The 21371-nt window shown below is 43.3% G+C and overlaps 1 protein-coding gene across 2 annotated transcripts in view; it reads right to left on the reverse strand.

Moving 5' to 3' along the window:
- The window catches only part of PTPRA (protein tyrosine phosphatase receptor type A), a 137991-nt gene that overhangs the window by 46237 nt on the left and 70383 nt on the right, over positions 1–21371 (reverse strand). For both annotated transcript variants that reach the window (XM_083458688.1, XM_083458687.1), the window contains exons 3-4: positions 2190–2271; positions 692–1060 (exon numbers count right to left, since the gene is read on the reverse strand). In XM_083458688.1, the coding sequence (XP_083314814.1) occupies positions 692–1060; positions 2190–2271 (451 nt within the window). The remainder of the gene's footprint in view (positions 1–691; positions 1061–2189; positions 2272–21371) is intronic.

The following is a 21371-nucleotide window of genomic DNA, read 5'->3' on the forward strand; positions in this document are numbered from 1 at the left end:
TTTTTGATCTGGCAATATATTGGGAATCATGATGTGTGTATGTGTGTGCTATGCAAAAATCACAATGTGGGGGGGAAACGTGAAGCCAGCCAGTGTTTCTCTTGATTCCTGCAGCCCCTGTTAACCCTTCTGGCTCAGCTCTCCCGCCTCTTGCAGCGAATCAGAAGAGCAGGCGCCAGGAAACACCGTGAAGCCAGCCAATGTCTCGACATCGCTCCATCCTTATTTTGGACATCATGATATATTGTGAAGTTTAGCTGGTGATATATCACAATATTGAAAACCAGGTATAGTCCAGCCCTCATTGTGAAGGGACAACTTTTAAGACAGTCCCAATCTCAAAAGATATTTAGCATTAACCCACCAAGTAGGTCTGGAGCAGTTTACACTAACTGTGGATCACACAAAAAAGTTGAAGGAATCAGAGGACTGGATCCATTATCTAGTCTAATTTTTTTACCTAAAGCAAGCTCCTGAGTGTGTTCCCCTCACATTTTAGCATGCCATAAAGCAGTGACCCTAAGTGAATAAGATGACATGACACTAGAAAAACAACAACACCCAAACTAGAAATAGAGAGAGTAACTGAACAAGCCGCACACTACTCACAGAAGCTGCTAAACACACATAAGCTACCGGTCATAACATATGTATAGGAGCACAAATGAAATATAGCAAAGCTCTTCCGTACTTGAAGTGTCAAAGGCTTTTGGCGTAGTTACTGCTGTTGTGGTGTTGGCCTCTACAGTCACCAGATTTGAATTTCCAGCAGTCGTGTGTGGAACTGAAGGTGTGGCGTTTGTCAGGAGGGAGGTGGGCGCAGAAGTGGCCCCAGTTGCCGGCAAAACTGTCGCCTCCGTGCCTGGAGAGCTGACCATCGTGGCAGGCAGGAAGTCTGTGGCTGTAGGAGGAGTAGTAGTACGGTTTGGTGCCATGGCAGGAGACACTGCTTGAGAAGGAGCATGGCTACTGGTGGGGCTTGTGGGCTTCCCGCTAGCTGGTTGCGTCTTGGCAGTTTTCATGGAACTTGTGAGCAAGGAGGAACCCGTCGAAGGGAGCACTAGAAGAACAAAAGGGAAATTGGCAGGATATGTTGCTCCCCACACCTGATCTTACACACACAGACATGAGCGCCAGGTTTTTCTCCACGAGTAGCAGGGCCTCGCAGTTTAAGAATGAGATTTATTTCATCCAAAATTAACAAATCTAAACCTACGAGCCAAATAAATATTCGCAGAAGACAGCATGCAAACTGTTAGTACTACGTTGCCCTTTATGGGTATTGGAAGATACTTTCCAAGGATCATTCTATTGTATTTTGGCTGCTCAATCCCTCCACACAAACCCCCAACAACAACACACACCTCCCCCCCCCCCCGGTATCTTTCGTTCCACATCTAGAACTGTTACCCTTATTATAAAGTGTAGCACAGAACTACAGAATAGAGCTCCCTTTCCCCCTATCTTTGGAAAGCTGCTCTGACTGATGCCAAAGTTCTAGCAGTTTTGTTTACTTAAGACACCAAACCAATGACTGCTTAAAAAATATGCAGGCTTCGATCTGGAGAAGAACCGGTGGAAGGGGATGACGGGTGCTTCTGTCCAATTTTTGACAGCCACTCTCCCCAGCCCAGCCCATTTATCATTTTAGACTGCAATGCTGGAAGTTTTTTTACTTACAGTTGTTAGAAACCAAGATATGAAAGCTAGGATCTAAATGGCACCTTAAACCTAGGTTACGGGCACAACAACGGAATGTCTAGGCACGCTTGTTTAATAACAAGAATACAAAGCTGAAAATGAATGAACTGCAGCTAAAATGTTATGCTCATTTTCCACAGGGTCTAGTCCTTCCTCTGCCTACCCCCCTAATATTCTTAAGAGGTCTCTTCTCCAGTTTTCAGGGAAGTGGGGAGGCATAAAAACATCCTCCTTTCCTTCCACTCTGAAGTTTTAATCTGAATCTTAGGCACAGTACTGCACCCAGAGCTCAGAAACTGCTTGCGCTAATGAAATTCCCTGTCGCAAAATGTGCCTAGAACAATGGGAATTTTTGAACACTGGTTACTTAAAACACATTTTAAAAATTTGAACATTTACTAAAAGTTATGTCTGCAGTAGGAAGGTAGTCATGCCCATTCCCCCTTGATATGTTCAGTGATTAAACTGAAAATGACATAATGCTTTACCTGTGGTCATGTTGGCTGCTGCTCCCAGGAATGTCAGGCAGCTGCTGAGCAGGATGACAAGGAAGCATGAACCCATGTTGGCCTGAGAGGTGAGGAAGAGAAACAAAACAGATGGGCTTCATTAACAACCCAGTTTGCATTGCCAGCATTTCAACTACCATCAGAAGTACCTAAGCATTGACACCTGTCACACTTTTGGAAGGGAGCCAAGAGAGATCTTTATAAGAAGCAGTGTCTCTGTTATGTGCCAGGGAATTGCAACATTCAGAACCAGCACATTTATAGGGCAGAAAATGAGATACAATACGAGGTACAACCCAGGAAATCCTCAGTTCAATTTGCTCCTTAGCCATGAACTTATTGGACAGCTTTTTAAGGAAGGTACAGTGGTGCCTCGCAAGATGAAATTAATCCGTTCCGCGAGTCTCTTCGTCTAGCGGTTTTTTCGTCTTGCGAAGCAACCCTATTAGCGGATTAGCGGATTAGCGGCTATTAAAGGCTTAGCGGCTATTAAAGGCTTAGTGGATTAGCGGCTAAAAGGGTATTAGTGGCTTAGTGGCTTAGAAAAAGGGGGGGGAGCGGGAAAAAATCGGAACACTCGCAAGACGTTTTCGTCTTGCAAAGCAAGCCCATAGGGAAAATCGTCTTGCGAAGCAGCTCAAAAACGGAAAACCCTTTCATCTAGTGGGTTTTCCGTCTTGCGAGGCATTCGTCTTGCGGGGCACCACTGTATTAAGACTCAGAACCTCCTACCTCTAAATACAATTAACAACAACAACGACACCCTACTATGTAGAACCAAAGCAGACTCTTAAAGAGTCCCCCACCAAAACAAAGCTTTCTTTTGGCTTTCAGTAAGATAGGGATGACAACCAACAAGGCAAGTTTCATAACACTGTAGGCCATTTGGTTTCGTAATAAGCCCTTTCCCACAGGATTCACCAATTCCTCTTTGGAGACTTTCCTGCAGGGTCAACCACTGCAATGCCAAAGCAGCACATCTGTGCTTACAACTTGGCCAACTCTCTTGCAATGGCTTCTGTTACCGTACTCAGTTTCTATCTGCTTCAGCCCAGGCCCTTCCCAACCTCTGGATGCACAGACAAGAATGAAGTCATAGAAGTCCTGAACACACCACCCAAATCCTCCCAGCTACAGACAGCTTTGACTATCTGCAGGGAGATCTCGAGGCCCAAACTAGATGCAGTGCTAAATACATAAATGAAGAATGCACCCAGCAAGGAGGGGAGGTTTTATCCTTCCATCCACACACAGCTCCAAATGAAATGCCCCCTTCCAAAGACAGCTTTTCTCCCCTAAGAATAACAAGTGGTGCAAGAAAGGGAGGGATTTTTGTTAGAACCAAGGCGGGGGAAGAAAAAGTTGTGCCTCCCCTCCCTGCACACTGCAGTCTTGGATGAAGATTGGTCCCTCCTGTGCCCAATATTAAATTTAGAAAAATAACCACCCTGACATGTCTTGTAATGGACATTCAGCATCACATCCATTTTGGCCCTTTGGGCCATTTTGGCCCTTTGGACCAGAGAGGGAAGCATGAGCCCTAAAAGCACCAAGTCCCACACATAGAGAATTGGCCATGGAATGTCTTCAAAACTCGTTTGCCCAGCATGTTAAGTCCCTGAGAAGTGCCTCTTGGGTCTCTGGAGATCTGGGATGACTTCAAAGAGTTTACACCTATATATCCAGGCACAGGAGTGAAACACCCTGTTGGCAAACAGGGTGAAACAGATCTGCTGGGTGCCTGAAGTGCAGCGTGGAAAGCTAATTCATAGATGTTCAAAGTACAGCCAGTGCAAGCCAGACGTTACAAATATTGTACATTGACACATGAAGGTCTGAGAGTTCAGAATCTAGTGGTTTTTCTGCAAGAATCCTTGCATCACCTAATGATTACTTTTTCAGATTTTAGGGTGTGTATTTTTTCTCTCTGAAGATTATTTTCATTTAGAGTTCCCACCTGTTGTATCAGAGGTTCTATGCTTTCAAATAATAATAAAAAGTGGTATAGCTTTCTCCAACTTTAAAATACCATCATATGGGACCACTACAGTCACTGGACTACTTCCTGCTGCAGCTGAAAGCATAGTAGCCTCTGTTGGGGGAAAACCAGTGACTACAACTTTGAAACGTCTTTTTTTAAAGCTGTTTCTCTCTTACATGTATGCAAACATGCTCAAGGTATGCAATGGATTCTGGGCTGTGATGCTGGCTTGCTTCCCTAAGAAAAGTGTGGATCTTGGGTTTTAATCTCTTGAGCATGGTAGGACACACTAGCAATCACTGTTTAAGTAAGAATAATTCAAGGGTGACTGACCAAGACAGCAATTAAGACAGCCTCCCCCTAACTAGTGTTTTCCAGATATTTTGGACTACAATGTCTATCAGTCCTAGCCAGCACAGCTTACCATAGAATCATAGAGTTGGAAGAGACCACAAGGGCCATTGAGTCCAACCCCCTGCCAAGCAGGAAACACCATCAGAGCACTCCTGACATATGGTTGTCAAGCCTCTGCTTAAAGACCTCCAAAGCAGGAGACTCCACCACACTCCTTGGCAGCAAATTCCACTGTCAAACAGCTCTTACTGTCAGGAAGTTCTTCCTAATGTTTAGGTGGAATCTTCTTTCTTGTAGTTTGGATCCATTGCTCCATGTCCGCTTCTCTGGAGCAGCAGAAAACAACCTTTCTCCCTCCTCTATGTGACATCCTTTTATATAGTTGAACATGGCTATCATATCACCCCTTAACCTCCTCTTCTCCAGGCTAAACATGCCCAGCTCCCTTAGCCGTTCCTCATAAGGCATTGTTTCCAGGCCTTTGACCATTTTGGTTGCCCTCCTCTGGACACGTTCCAGTTTGTCCGTGTCCTTCTTGAACTGTGGTGCCTAGAACTGGACACAGTACTCCAGGTGAGGTCTGACCAGAGCAGAATACAGTGGCACTATTACTTCCCTTGATCTAGATGCTATACTCCTATTGATGCAGCCCAGAATTGCATTGGCTTTTTTAGCTGCCGCGTCACACTGTTGGCTCATGTCAAGTTTGTGGTCAACCAAGACTCCTAGATCCTTTTCACATGTACTGCTCTCAAGCCAGGTGTCACCCATCTTGTATTTGTGCCTCTCATTTTTTTTGCCCAAGTGCAATACTTTACATTTCTCCCTGTTAAAGTTCATTTTGTTTGTTTTGGCCCAGTTCTCTAATCTGTCAAGGTCGTTTTGAAGTGTGATCCTATCCTCTGGGGTGTTAGCCACCCCTCCCAGTTTGGTGTCATCTGCAAATTTGATCAGGATGCCCTTGAGTCCATCATCCAAGTCGTTGATAAAGATGTTGAATAAGACCGGGCCCAAGACAGAACCCTGTGGCACCCCACTAGTCACTCTTCTCCAGGATGAAGAGGAACCATTGATGAGCACCTTTTGGTCAGTCACCAGTTGCAAATCCACTGAGTGGTAGCATAGTCAAGACCGCATTGAGGAAGCTTGAGGAAGGTTGGAACAGAATGTGGAGTTCTTTATTTGTGTAGACAACAGTTATTTCAAGATAGTATCCCCAAGATAGCAGCCTTGAGGCCATGAATTTCAATTCTTTATTCTAGCGTAAACAGATACTCGTTTTCCCAGTTTCTGGCATTAGCACAAAAAGAAATCCTTGCTCCAACAGCACTCCCACTGCAAATCTGGTTGTCACTTGGGGAGAGGGGAGGAAGAAGTTGTAAAAAACAACAACCACAACAACTATCTATATATCACCTAGAGATCTCTCACAAGGTTTTATAAAAGGTAGTATGACTACATGTGGGTTGTGCATCAGTGCGGAAATTAAGTATCTAAATCACTTTAGACCAGAGACAAAAATGGGGAGCAAGTATTCCAATCCTGATCATCACCATATGATAACTTAGAGCAGAGATGGGGAACCTGTGGCCCTCCAAATATTGTTGGACTACAAACCCCATCATTCCTCACTACAGGCCATGCTGGCTAAAGTTGGTCCCAGCATCATCTGGAGGGCAACTTGTTCCCCTTCCCTAATTTAGAGCTATATGGATTTTCAAGACAAGGAGTTCTGGAGCTACCCTGCTTTAAAAGTGCACAGCATTTGCCTTTCATGTTTGGGTCTGTGCCAGAATGGAGTTATCATTTAAAAAAACATGAAAAACCCCAAAAGCCTACCCCATAAATGGACAATGAAGGATAAATAAAGCAAGTTACTGAAAATGATAGTGAAACATTTATACTGAAGCCATACATAAGATAAACACTACTTTCCTCCAACTGCCCTCTCAGACATCTAGGCGGAGTCATCTCTCTCCTTCTCTGAAATACTCCTTAAAACCCACTCTTTCTGTGAAGCCTTTCACTTGACCCTTATCCTCACCACCAATGGAGCAAACCCAAAGTATGCAAAACCAAGTTTTTGTGTTTTCATTCCCTACTACCCTTGCCTTCCTCTGTAGTCTTCTATACTGTTGAAATGCAGGTTGCCAGCTTCTCTGGGCAAAGTCCCCTTATTTTGCTTATGTTCAGGGAGAAACTGTTATTAGCAACAGCTGCATTTTTCCTTTGCCATATGCAACCATCAGTATAGATTGTGGGCATGAAGATTTTGATTCACATCGGTAAAGAACGAACACCACGGCCTAATATTCTCTTCACAAAGAGAGAGGACTACCATTTTCATCACATGGATACACTCCAAACAGTTTGGATTGCTAAACAGTGCCAACTAGTAGCAAATCTGTTTCAAACGAATACAGATTTTTAGCAGGGCTGCAAATATCCTGGGTTTCTAGAAATATGACAGCAAGGACTTTATATTAAAAAACAACAAATTGTCCTTATGCAGGGCTGGAATCAGGGGCTTGTAAGATTTTTCCAGTGGTCCTTGCAAGTGTCCTTCAGCATGCCAGAAAGCATTAGGACAGCCTCTACGTCACAGAATGGTTTTATGCTCTCCATAGCAAAGAAAGAAAATCCTACTTTCACTTGGGAGTTTGACTGTTTCGAAAGAAGGGAGGGGAGAGCCATGCCAGCAAGTTTCCCTTTCCCTTTGAGAACCAAGAAATCATAAAACTGAGCAGAGTGGCTCAAGTCCCTCTTTGTCCGGCAAGTTAGCTAACATAGCTCTGACGTGATTTAAAATTACATCAGTTTTAAAACACAGCTGCCTGCTCCTACAGCCCCCTCAGCAGCAACATTTTAAGAATCGGCTGTCTCCGTTGGTAGAAATTACTGAAGGTAGGGGTAAAGCAGATGTTTTGGAGGTGGGGGAAGGATGATCAGTTCAGAAAAGGATTCTGCATGCACACACTTTTCCAGAGATCGGGCTAGGATCGTAAGATTGGAGCTGAAGCTCAAGCCAACCCCGGAAATAATATGTTATGGATATCAGAGGGCTTCTTGACAAATATCAGGTGGGAACCAACAGCATCTGATAATATGGACTAATTGATAAAGACGAGCTCCAGGGACTGCAGGTGTTGTCATGTCAAGCAAAAAGGGCCCACACACCCTCTCAACATTGTTTAATTTAGAGAACAGGATGGAAGTCACTTTATCACAGCAGATGTTTGCTAGTCAAAGCTTCTCTCAAATCACCTAACGCTGCAAAATAAATTGACAGCAGCATCTTAAAAGTAAAGGGGGTGCCAGGAAACTGGGGGTTATGTTCACATGTGGTGGAGCGTGTAAATATGTACATTTTTTTTTTGGTAAAGGGTGTTTAAGGAGGTAACAGAAATCACTGGGTTAAAGCTGACCAAAAGTCCAGAGGTAGCATTATTATCAATTTATGATGGGGTGGAAGGTTCGCAGGCTATGAAGGACTTGCTCACAAATTCATTGGCAGTTGCACAAATTATAATAGCTAGGAAGTGGAAGGGGCAAGGTGAATATAAAATAGAAGAATGGTATAAAGAGGTGTGGGATATAGCTATTAATGATAAATTAACATGTGGGGAATATGCAGGAGAAATGATTTTGAGGAGATATGGAAGGTGTTTGTAGAATTTGTACAGTGGTACCTCGGGTTAATAACTTTTTATTTTATTTATAAATAATTTTTATTGAATTGTTTTATGTTACAAAAAACATAGTTGCAATGGAATGGTCTTGTGGGTGGGGTGCACATTTTTATTCTTATTTATTTATGATTATTACTTTGTCAAAATAAAAATAATAAAATAAATGTTTGGTGTGGATACAAAAAAAGAAGTTATGCCTTAAGTCTTAGTATGGCTCCCTCCCCTGTGCACACGCCTCCCATACAGATACAGAAACTGAGGGGAAATGCTTGTAATGTTATCAACATACACACAGCTGTTGGCTAGATGCAGCATCCTGCGCACTTCACAGGAAAAACACACATACCCTGACATCATGCCTCTGGTTTCACACAAGGCAGAGGGGGAGGGAGGAGCAGGAAGGAAAAATGTATTACACCACAATCATTTTTGCAAAGAACTCAATAATAGGCATCAGCAAGACTGTACAAGCAGAAACAAATAGGACGTATTGGGGTTTGGTTCTTTAAAAAGAGTCGCCAGGCTAACTGGATGTGACCTTCTTTGACTTGGAAATCCTATCAGCTGTTTCCACATGACATTGTCCCTCCAGGATAAGACCATGCACTCTGCAGGTGCTCAGAAACACTCAGTTTGTACCCATGTTCAAACATATTTTGAAATACCTTTTCGTGTAGTCAGATATGGGATAAGGCAGCCCATGCTAAGCTGGTTCCAGAGTACACAAAACACAGCAGCTGGTAATCCTCACCATATACCATTGCTTAGAATGTAGGCAAGTATCTGGCTTACAAAGACTTATTCTGGCATTAGGTAGACACTCAAGAGGTTTACTGCTGTAACGAGAGCAAAGTAAGTTGGTGAAGCAACTGCATCTTAGTCCCTTGAGGCAGCAGTTTACATTAACTACACAGAATTTGTGCAGTGCTTGCAAGTGCTTCATATGATTCTCACAAGAACTGTGTAAGGTAGATCATTTTTACTCCTTGAAGAAAGGGGAAGGGCTGAGAGAGGTGAGGTCATTGCAAAGACTTTCTGTGCACAGAGAACGCCTTACCACACCAAGCCATCTGCCATGGGACCCCTGCAGAGGATTCTGCGGCATGTCCTAGGGTGCTGGTCAGATCCATCGGTCTTTGCTATCCCATTATGTGCTACAAAAGCACATCCTCGAGCATTTGCCCATTTGGAGGCACAGTTTGCAGCCACAGCAAAGGTGGCATTTTTCCATCTCCGCCGTATTAAGCAGTTGGTCCCTTACCTTTCTCGCCCTGACCTAGCCACTGTGATCCATGCAACGGTCACCTCCAGGCTTGATTATTGTAACTCGCTCTACGCGGGGCTACCCTTGAAGCTGACCCAGAAACTCCAGCGGGTGCAGAATGCCACTGCGAGGCTCCCTACAGGGTCCTTGCCACGGGATCACATTCATCCAGTGCTTTACCAGCTGCACTGGCTCCCGGGGAATATAGGGTCAGGTTTAAGGTGCTGGTTTTGACTTTTAAAGCCCTATGCGGCCTAGGACCCACATACCCACGGGACCACCTCTCCTGGTATGCCCCGCGGAGGCTCTGGCCGGGGAGGGCGGGGTAGAAATAAAAATGTATATTATTATTATTATTATTATTATTATTAGCTGTGCACTGCACAATGAAAACCAGCAGTGGTTGAGGGGCAAGGTTCCTCTCCGCAATCTCTTATAAGTTCCAAAGAACCCAAGTTTGGAAGGCACCATGATTAAGTTTTGTAATTAGAACACTCAACCTGAAAGTAAAGGGAACTTTTCCAAAGTCAAACCTGCTCATTATGTTTACAGTTTTAAAATCTACTCTCGTGAGAGTTGTGTCCATTACACTGTCTTCTTGCACCCTCTGTCAATTACTCTGAAAGGCACATTACATCAAGACAAATCTGCTTAAGGTAACCCAGGTAAGTTTCATGGCTGAGTGGGATCTGACCCTGGACCCTCCCTCCCAAATCCAAGCCAAACCTATGCCAAATCTTTTGCTTAAAAACAGAAAGGTGCATTTCTAGTACTCGGAATTATGCAGGCTAAATTGAAAATGTGATAGTAAAAAAAAACAACCCACTGAAGATTAGGCCCATACTAAAATTAAGATGTGACTACGATGGCTGAAAAGTATGAGCTACATGCCATTAACTCATATGAACTGCTCTGGGCTTTCATTAAGCATATGATGCTCTGCACCCGTCTTTTTCTTTTCCATTTGCCTATCAACTCACCCCTTCCAAATTCCTTTCTAACACATCAGGAAGCAAGCACACTGCATTGCTTGCCAATTCATTTCTGGACACAGTTCCAGCTGCTGTTCGTTACTGTATTGATATTTATTTATTTACCAGAGTTTCAATACCACCTTCATTAACATACAACTATCATGGTGACTAACAATATAAAGCCAACAATAGAATTCCATCAATAAAACAAATGCAGAATACATTATAAATCAACAGATCAGATTACTGCATCAACATGGATCATTCCTCAGAGAAAGTCTGGGTGGAACAGATATGTTTTAAGTAGCCACCTAAATGCCAGTACTTTATAGGGGCCGGGATTTCATTTTTTTAATATGTTTTACTTCAATTCTTTGTTCTGTTTTTGATATTACCTATTGCTAATGTAGGTTTCATTTTGTGAGCTAGTACTTCCAGTTGGAGAGGGAAATGAGATATAAATCTCTGTATAAATTGAATAGGCAGAATAGCCTAGCTTCTCTCAAGACAAAGCAAAAGTTTATCCTGCTTCTCCCAAGACACGGGACTCTGTAAAAAAGAAATGTTTTATTGTTAATCCTTTAGTGTATTTTTCTGTGCACTGAAATGGATTGGTGCCAAAGTCCCACTTGGGTCTCTGTGGCTTATAGCTAGCCTTTGATGTGTTGCCAATAATCATCCTTTAACTCCCCTGACCCACTTTCTGTAGTTAAACAGAAAGGATGAGTCATCACGGCACTCTCCAGCTCTTGGAAAAAACCAAACTAGGAGAAAACATACAAATTACCTCCCAATATTTCCGGACATTTTGCATGTATACTCAAGGTTGAAACCTATGCTGGCTTGTGTTTCATTTTAAATACAAAGAGCTTTCTAAATAGACAGACCACCAATGGCTATAGTTACAGATAGAGAATGGCTATAGTTACAGATACAATTTTTTTATTTTCACCAATGGCTATGAACGTCTGCACCTGTAGCCAATCCACTTTAGATACCCAAGATTTAGTTACCAACCACCTGCACATTTACACTCATTTTCTAAATAGCCACTTGCCTGCGGCAAGTAAGAATTGCCTCCAGGTGACCAGGCAGGGAAGTGTTTGTAAAAGCGGAACAGACATCCTCATTTGTGCTTTCGGACTGTTGGTGTATCACAAACGGCTTGCTTTAATATGCATGGGCGGGAGGTTGTGGTACATGTTGTGGATTTTAATTAGAAAGCTCTCCTACGCCAACAGAATTCAGAAAAATAAAAGGGCACGTTTTCTCTCCTTGCTGGGAAAGAAACAGAAACACAATATAGCCAATGTAACCCAACTGTTAAAATCTGTCAGCTCCTGTCAGGGAACTGACATCAGAGCAACAGAAGAAGGAGAGGCTCTCCGATTCTGCAGGGGAAGGTACCAGCACAAGGGGGAGACGTAGCTTGATAGAGGGGGAAGGAAATCAGCGTAACACCAAGGATCCAGGAGAGCAAATAGCAGAAGAGGTGGAAGGGCTCCGGGATTCTTCCTTGGAAGTCAGTGAGGAGAGCACTGGTCCTCCACTACCCATGCCCTCCCTGCGCAGGAGACTTCCGCGCAATGAGACGGAGACGATTGGGTGTCAAACCGCTTTTATGCTGGCAAAGGTTTAAGAAACGCCCACAGACAGATTCTGCTAGCGACTAAGGCAGCCACGCTGAGATGGGCTGTGCAGTCAAAACGGTTTAAACTATGCAACCAAGCTTCCAAACGGGAAGGTTTACGCACGAGTAACTCCCAACCACTACAGCTCCACACCCTGAATAAAGGACATTGTGCATACAACCTCCGAAAGCCTTTGACAGCTTGAACTGCAGAATTATTTCATGGTTGGCAGGGGAAAGCTGTTAAGATATCATACTGCAGGGGTAGCCAATATGGTGCCATCCAGATATTGATGAACTACAACTCCCATCAGGCCCAGAACACATAACCAATGGTCAGGGATGATAGGAGTTGTAGTTCAACATCATCTGAAAGGCACCATGTCTACCATCCCTGTTCTAAAACCTTCAGATGGGGAAGGGAGTTTCTTAACTACTGACACATCATGGCAGCTCACCCCGAGCCTCACTCACTGTACTTTGATGATGGTACAGACCACTGGCAATGGTTTTGGATCCCAAGGAAAGGGAGCAAGCCCACCAACCCATCCACAGCCCTGAAGCCATAAAGAGAAGGAAAGACTAAGCACAAGACAAGGTCCCTCAGCAGTTTCAGGTCCAAGATCCCTCCCCCCTTCAGTCAAAAGAAAATCACAGAGAAAAGAGGAATAAAATATCACTCTTTGCCGTGGTATACTTCCTCCCCAACCTGAATGGGTGGTCCCCAACATGCTTATGTATATTTAAATCACAGCTTTTAAAATAAAAACGCTGTGCTCATTTTGCAAACTGCAATACAAATGATTGCTCATATTAGAAGACATTTGCTTTTAAGTCAAATGATGCTTAATTGTGGCTCTAAAGATCTATCCTGAACATGTCTCATAATGGGAGGAAGTTTACATTTAACTCAGCAACGAACATCAGTGCCTTGGTAATCTCAGGTTTGTTGCCACAGCAACACTCTCTCTCTCTATAAATATATATATATATAAAACGTAACTGCTATGATGATACTGGGAAATCAGTAATAAGATCAGGTCAAGTCACAGGTGCCCCAAAAGCAAAACAATTTTAATATTTGAGCTAGAAGATCCATATGGGACAACCAGGGATGCTGGAAATATAATTGATAAACCAAATAATGGATAATTTGCTGCCTGTTAATGGTATTCCAAGATCTGACTAGTGGCAAAGCTGACCCCAGTTCCCATTGTTTTCTGCCAGGGGTGCCAACTTGAATAAAATATTGGGGGGCGGGCAGGTAAGCCACACCCTGCATTATTAATCACATGATGTGGTGAACGCACACCATTTGAATGGCAATGCCTATCAACTTTGGGTAGGCCCAGGCCCCTCAATTTTTTTTTGGGGGGGAAGGGTCTTTGACCCCAAAAAGTTGGTTCCTATGGTTTCAGCCTACCAAGACAAACAATTTTAATATGTAACTTTATTATGTATCATTGTTTTTAAATTGCTGGTCATACTTAAAGATTTTATGTTAGCTTATTTTTAATGTTTGCTTTTATCAGTAGTTTTAATGAATGTTTTAGATAGCTCCTTGTTAAACTACTAAGAGGTCTTCTGTCAAGTGAGAGATAAATTGATTTTGTTAATAAAAATAAATAAAACCAAGAGGAGGATACAGAAAGGAGCAGCAAACCAGGATCCATGGGCTGAACTCTTGAGGGTAGGGTACAATCACTTCCCACAGACTGCCTGCTCTTACACAAATGATTTATAACACTATTCTCCTCTGAATACTGAATGAACATAGAACTTGACTTGTGGTGTCAAATCACTCTGTATTAAAGAAGGTATTCTCTTCTGTCTCACAAAATCAGAGAATCATAGAGTTATAATTTTTTGCTGGTGCACAGTACTATTTCTAAATTCATTTTTTAAAATGAGAGGACTTGAAGGAACCACAAAACATGTGTACAGATATTGATGCATTCTAAACATAGGCAGAAAGTGATTAGCACCTAAAGTGAAATATGTGGTGTATGGATTACATGGCAGTGCAGGATACCAATAGAATACAATTAGCCTCATAAATGAGTTTTTCTGCAAGCAATTATTTGAAGATTGAGGTTAGTTTGGTACTCTTTGATAATCAGGGTCCCCATCAACTCCCCTCTGTGCTCAACTACTGACACAGCTGGTAGCTGTATTGGATTTGAATTGTTTTATACATTTGCTGTTGCTATTTCAAGCTATTTTTATACATATAGTCATGTTTTTAGAAATGTTTTATATATGCAACTGTTTGTATATATTTAACTATTTTATATATGCTTTTATTACATTGGGCGGGATTCACCTAACAAATCCAGTCAGCCCAAGCCCTGTGTGGAGGCTTCCGCTTGACCAATTAGGCTTCACTCCTCTCCCCCTGTGTCTCCCCCAAAATTAGCTTGGGATGTCAGGAGAACCACCAAAACTTTTTTGTGTGGGGAAGGAGGGGGGACTGTTCTGCCTGCCAAGCTACAATGCTTGCGCTGATGGGACACTCATCATAAAACAACGTTGAATTCCACCCACTGTAAATTGTTTTTGGATGTCTAATGGGAAGAGATTCATAAATGAAATAATTAAATATAACAACAACTATATGTTTTTTACTATGTTTTATATATGCTGTAAGCCACCTAGAGTGGCTGAGGAAACCCACTCAGATGGGTGGGGTGTAAATAAAATTATTGTTATTATTATTAACCTCTGTGACACTGCTCTAAAGCCTGGTTAGACCCAGTCCCCTTTCAGCTATTATGTTTGCATTTGCCCCCCTTCAATTCTGAATCAACAGACCATAGCAGTAGTGAAACGAAGCACTATTGGCAATGCCCAGTCGAAGGAGTACAGTTGCCTGGAAGAGATCTGGTGGAACGCTCTGTCACAAGAGACTAGGGCCCTGTGGGACTTGACATCTTTCTGCAGGGCCTGTAAGACAGAGCTGTTCCACCAGGCCTTTGGTCAAGGCACAGTCTGACCCCTCCTTTGGTAATCCTCACAGAACACTAGCCCAATGGTTGCCATGAATTTGATTTTGAATTGATTTTAAAATGAATTGATTTTAGAATGTTGTGTTACTTTTGTTGTTGGCCGCTCTGAGCCTGGCTTCGGCTAGGGAGGGTTGGGGAGATAAATAAAAATTATTTATTATTATTATTTATTATTATTATATATGTCTTAGATCAGTGCTACTCAATGAAGCAACCCATGGATCAGTGCCAGTCAATGAACCATTAGTTGCTGGATCCGAGCAACCCCACAGCCCAGGCTGGATGGGGCACTTCAGGAACAAAATACTGTATGGTACTGGTCCCTGGCTTTGTGTGTGTGTGTGTGTGTGTAAATTGCCAGTCCAGCAATCAGATAGCTTGAGAAGCACAGTCTTGGGTAACCTGGCTTCAAGTTGTTTCAGGGCTTTCAATGCTAAAAGCAAAACCAACCGAGTACGCTGAGGTTTCCATGGGAGAAAACTTCAAGGCTCTTTTCTAAAGTCTGTCTCTCTGCTTGGAGAAGGGCAGCCGTGCCAGTGTTTATGGAATGATTAGACTGTTCCTCAGATGACAAAGACACACACATTCAACATCTCCAAGAACTTTCTCCCTTTCAGGACTGAACCGCGGCTTACAGTAGCAGTTCGGGGGAGAGGAGGAGAAATGGACAAAAACAGAAAACAAGGCAGGTTTGGACAATGCTGCCCATTGAAAGTGGGAGGAAATGAAAAAAACATCATATGATGAGAAAGAGGTTAAAATGCCCAGCACCACTTTAAACAGGGTCCCTTTTAGAAAGCCATAAAAAGCACAAACTCATGGGAACCTTCTGTGGAACCCAAAGTAACTATTCCGTTACCGGCTGACAGCCAGAGGATTTGCTATTAACGGAATCAATCAGCACTCTTACCTATTGAAGGAAACAGCACATATTATTAAGGTTACCAATTAGACAGAATACTTATCAAAAGCCGGACTTTGCTATGTAATTCAAATAAACTGGAGAAGTGCAACATCAGAAGTCTGTTTCACCCTTAATACCTACAGCAGTGGTTTTCAAACTATGGGCGGGGTATAAATAAATTATTATTATTATTATTATTATTATTATTATTATTATTAGGAGTTTCTCAATGAGAATTCCAGGGTGGGAGGGAATGACAAGCTTCCTATCTTTCCTGCAATGCACATACACAACATGGCATGCCAAGGTTTTGCATTAACTTAGCTGGTGCAAAAAAATACATCTCAGAACACACTGGCATTACTCAGGAAATGAGTAGAAGTGGAAAGGGTTCCTTGAGGGTGGACAGTCTGAAATAACTGCTGGCCTACGGAGTCATCTGTATTGCTACAGGTTTGGGGGACCAGAGTCTGCGGCTGCAAGCCACCCACGATTCCTGAACTTGTTAAAAGTTAGAATTGATAAAGGTTTGACTAAAACAGTGCCAAACACTGCGGGATAACAAGCCATGCCAGCTTGACATGGCTAGCGGGGAAATAAGCTATTAAGAAACAAAGGCTGAAATGGGCAGTTCAAACAGAAGACACTGCTGGGCACAGAGGAAGAGGTTGCCAGGGTTACAGTGCGCCATGATACAAGCGGAAGGGGAGGTCAAGTTTTGGCAAGGGTTTTTGGAAAGATGGAGGGGCACAGAAGCCAGGTAGGCTGGCTGGAGCAGGCTGCTACAAAGAAGCTCTGAACCATGCTGGCTGCTGCTTGAAGCCAAGGCTCAGGGCAATGCGGGCTGCCTGTTTGGCGAGGTTGCTGCTGCACTTATGGCAGAAGCTGGCTTCTCTTGGACTATATCTTCTCTTGAAGATGTATCTTTTGCTACATTGCTACTGGGCAAAGCACCAGATTCACCCCGGCAGCACAGCAGCAAAAAAAAGACATGTACCTGTACACCCCTCTCCTTCAATTAAAGGTAAAGGTATAGGGACCCCAGACCATTAGGTCCAGTCATGAACGACTCTGGGGTTGTGGTGCTCATCTCGCTTTATTGGCAGAGGGAGCCGGCGTACAGCTTCCCACGTCATGTGGCCAGCATGACTAAACCGCTTCTGGCAGACCAGAGCAGCGCACGGAAATGCCATTTACCTTCCTGCCGGAGCGGTACCAATTTATCTACTTGCACTTTGATGTGCTTTCAAACTGCTAGGTTGGCAGGAGCTGGGACCAAGCAACGGGAGCTCACCCTGTTGCGGGGATTTGAACCGCCGACTTTCCGATCGGCAAGTCTTAGGTTTAACCCACAGCGCCACCCGCGTTCCAAGGTTGTATACATGTGTGAATAAAACCATATGTCATAAAGACACCATAGCCCCTGCTGTGACTCATTCCAAAGAAAACACAAGTGCCTGAGTTAAGTGCCAAGACCCCTGGCATTTCACACTGCTCGGAGATAGGGGTGGCCTGCAATAGTATCCTACCTCCATGCCTTCAGTTATGCTGCTTGTTTATGTTTGCAAACAGACATTCCCTCTCAAGACTCACTTACATAGCAAAGTCCCGTCTGCATTCCCATCTTTCCTGCTTCTCCATTGTATTCTGCTGCACCCATTTCCATCTCCACTCTTCCTCAGCCCTCTCTTCAGGTGTTCCAAAGAGGTAACAGTAAACACATGTGGGGGAAGCAACCCCATCCCCATGGAAATAAGTTTGAAAATGTCAGCGGTGGTGGAGTTGGCATGCTTGTCCCCAGTGCCCCCTTCCTTATGTGTTTACGGGTCCTAAAGTTTCGTTTGGATGTACAGGCCCATATAGAATTCTTTGTGATAAGGAATGCCTCCTAATTTTCCTCTACACTTTTCATTCTTATGAGCTATTAACAAGTATAAATGGTTAAAAGAATGCTTGAAACTACAAGGATGTGTAAGCAGAGCTTAGAATGGCATCATTCTCTCTGATTGGTTTACACAAGCCTTTTCACCCCGCTAACTGTGGCTGACAGGGGCTGGCTTGTGTCCAAAGTGAGTTGGTCCCTCCCTCTTCCAGTAAACTGTTTTTTTTCTATTAAGAAGGCAGAGCTGGAAGATTGAAGGCAGAAGCTTTCATTTAAAGAAAGGATCTTTGTGTGCCAGAGAACTTCCTTTCTGGCCTAGGAAATCATGAGATGACTTCCTTTTTCTTCTTGATTCTTTATCTAAGACACAAAGTGCTTGGAGCCAACTTTTGAGATGGCGCAGAGAGGAGGGCTTTTAACTAAGGACTTGAGAACCCATCTAGAAAGAACCACCAGGACCTAAATGTGTTAAGAAAATTCCTTTATTATCCTTTAACTTTCTTACTTTCTTCCCTACACACTCTTTGACACAGAGATACACTCTACATATTTTACTGATTTGCCATCAGTAAAATTACAGCAGAAGAGTTGTAGGTAAAGCATTTAATTTTCATAGCGTTTAATATGTGTACACTGCTAAATCATATAAATATCTGCAAGGGCAAAGTAGGATACATGCATTTTATCGGTTTTTCAACAGTGACACCATGAATATAACATAATAACAAAAAGAACACATGGACCACATGTTATTGGATTGTCATTTACACAAACTAACATTAAAGTACATACATAATAGATATTCTGCTTCTAAAAAATTCTAGATAAGACACTCAGAATTGATCTAGTATGTGACCAGCACAAAATCCAAAAGGAAGCCAGTAGGCTATATTCTGGCCTCGTTTGCCTTTCAGAAGACACACATGAGGTTGTATCCAAGGGAATGAAAAGAGGTCAGATTGTGTTGCGCTTTAATTTTGTGAAGGCAACCTCTGTAATGGGTTGTTTGCCTGTGGGCTGTATCCAGCCCTCACATGCATTTTTTGTAGGTCCCCAAGATCCTCCCCCCCCCCATTTGTCCATTTTAACTTCCTGCTTATGGCAAAGAGAACGGTGGCTGCTCACTTTTGGAAACATCTTGAAGGAGTCACAGTAGAAACCTGGTACAAGAAGGCTTGGTTCCTACATATGTCAGATAATCTGACACAAAAGGCTTGTTTGCATAGGGACCAAATAAAATAGGGTGTGTTCTACTCAGGAAGGTTTAATTTTATTCAGTTTACATTGGAACAGAAGAACCAAAAGAACGAACACTATGCAGCCGACTCGCATCTTGCGTGGGTGTTATGTTCCTGGGATAGCACATAAGGCTGGTATTGTGTATAGTCAAAACAACCCATTGGAACCACAAGCAATCTGACGTTCCAGAGGTGGTGCACCAAACAGGTCTTACCTCCTAAGCAAGGCAGAAAATCTTAAAAGCTCTTTCCATGCCAGTAAAAACCTGCACAAGAAGAGCATTTAAGATCACTGCCTTCTACGCATTTAAGTTGTGCGATTTCAACTGGCCATTTGGCTGTTAAGAGTGTAAAATTGAAATCACCTAAGTTAAACCTATGTAAGTTGACTATGCATTCTTGTGGAACAGATAATAGAGACAGTTCTTCATTCTATAGGGTGTGTGGGAAAAGAAGGCATAAAGGGCACACAGTAAATGCATCTCTGGGTTATTTGTGGGGCATAGGAATTCGTTCATTTTCCCCCCTTCAAAATATAGTCGTCCCCCCCAAGGTCTGAGGGACAGTGGACCGGCCCCCTGCTGAAAAGGTTTGCTGACCCCTGCTTAGCTTTATGTTCTAACTGTTCATTTTTGTGGATTTCTTTCATATATTCAATATAGAAAATTGTGTGTGTGTGTGTGTGTGTGTGTGTGTGTGGACACACACACACACACACACACACACACACCTCTCAAGGATCCCCTGCTATGGTACTCTGAGTCCAAAAAGTCTTTTGTAGCCTCCCCTCCAAGATTTATTTCTAAAGATAAAAAATCAGACCCATTTTTACAGAAAAAAGTCATACCCAGAATGATGTATGGTGTTTGCCCAAAACAAGGTTAGCCACCTACAAACCAACACATAAAGAGACATTTTTAGTTGTGTATATAAGCTGGTACAGCCAGGTTTTCAGTGAGAATCAACCCTCGTAATCAGATGTCAACACTTGACAGTGGTTTTTGCAAACCTATGGGTTGACGTAAACGAAAGGCAACTGCGCTTGGAAAAGCTACTGCCCATAATACATAACCACAGCACTTCCTCTCTTAATCAGTAGTTTCATGATGGTGTTTACAACTGGGAATTTTGGCTCTGGCCTGCTCAGAGAGTACTGATTAATAGAAATAAATGTCTGCTGCAGACTTAAGGGAGGGACTGGAAACCAGCAGAATCTGAAGCTGGCAAAAGAAGGTAGATACGCCGAGGGCTGCTAGAAGCAGCAGATTCCGGCCCAGCCTGGAAGCGGCATAATTCAGTGCCATTACATGTATGAGATGGCATGATTAGAAGGGAACGAGTGCCAGCACTTGACCCCAGGGGTTCCTCTCAAGATAACAGCACACAAGGCAGACACCTGCAGCAAGCCACTGTCACTTCCAGCAGGGTTATGAATGCACAATGGAGCAGTTCCAGCTCTCATCAGAAAAACCAGACGTCAAACACTTAATGAGTTAGCAAGTTCAGGAACAGAGCCAGGCTAAAAACCAGCCGGGTTAAAAGTTCAGGAAGTTTTAGGATATAGAACCCAGGTGGAGATTAAAGGGACAGCTCCAGATATTAAAATGCCCCCCACCTTCCGACACAGGAGTAGACTTTTCAGCTGAGTGCTATGGCTATGTTAAATCCCGAAGTTCAAAGCAGCTGGAGTAACTACTTGCATTACAGTGGTACCTCGGGTTACAGATGCTTCAGGTTACAGACTCCGCTAACCCAGAAATAGTACCTTGGGTTGATAGTACCTTTGCTTCAGGATGAGAACAGAAATCGAGTGGCAGCGGCACATCGGCAGCAGGAAGCCCCATTAGCTAAAGTGGTGCTTCAGGTTAAGAACAGTTTCAGGTTAAGAACGGACCTCCAGAACGAATTAAGTTCTTAACTCGAGGTACCACTGTATTACCACTGGCTACTGATGGCAGGACCCCTAAGGATCTGGTCTATGGGGAGCTGGCTTCAGGCACCAAGCCCAGACCAACTCTGTGTTACAAAGATATATGCACCTGTGATATGAAGGCTGGCAACATCAGCCCTGCTTGTGAGAATCCCTTGCAGATGGCCGCAAATGCCTGGAGACAGTCAGGTCATGCATCCACAGCAGTGATCAGAGGAGGAAGGAGTACAAGAGAGAAGAAACAGCATGGAGCATCTACAGCTGCGCAACCAGATGCCTCCATCTGTCCCAGATGCAACAAAACATGTCC

Source organism: Podarcis liolepis (assembly GCF_965112155.1).
Source record: "Podarcis liolepis genome assembly, chromosome: 9".
Taxonomy (NCBI): domain Eukaryota; kingdom Metazoa; phylum Chordata; class Lepidosauria; order Squamata; family Lacertidae; genus Podarcis; species Podarcis liolepis.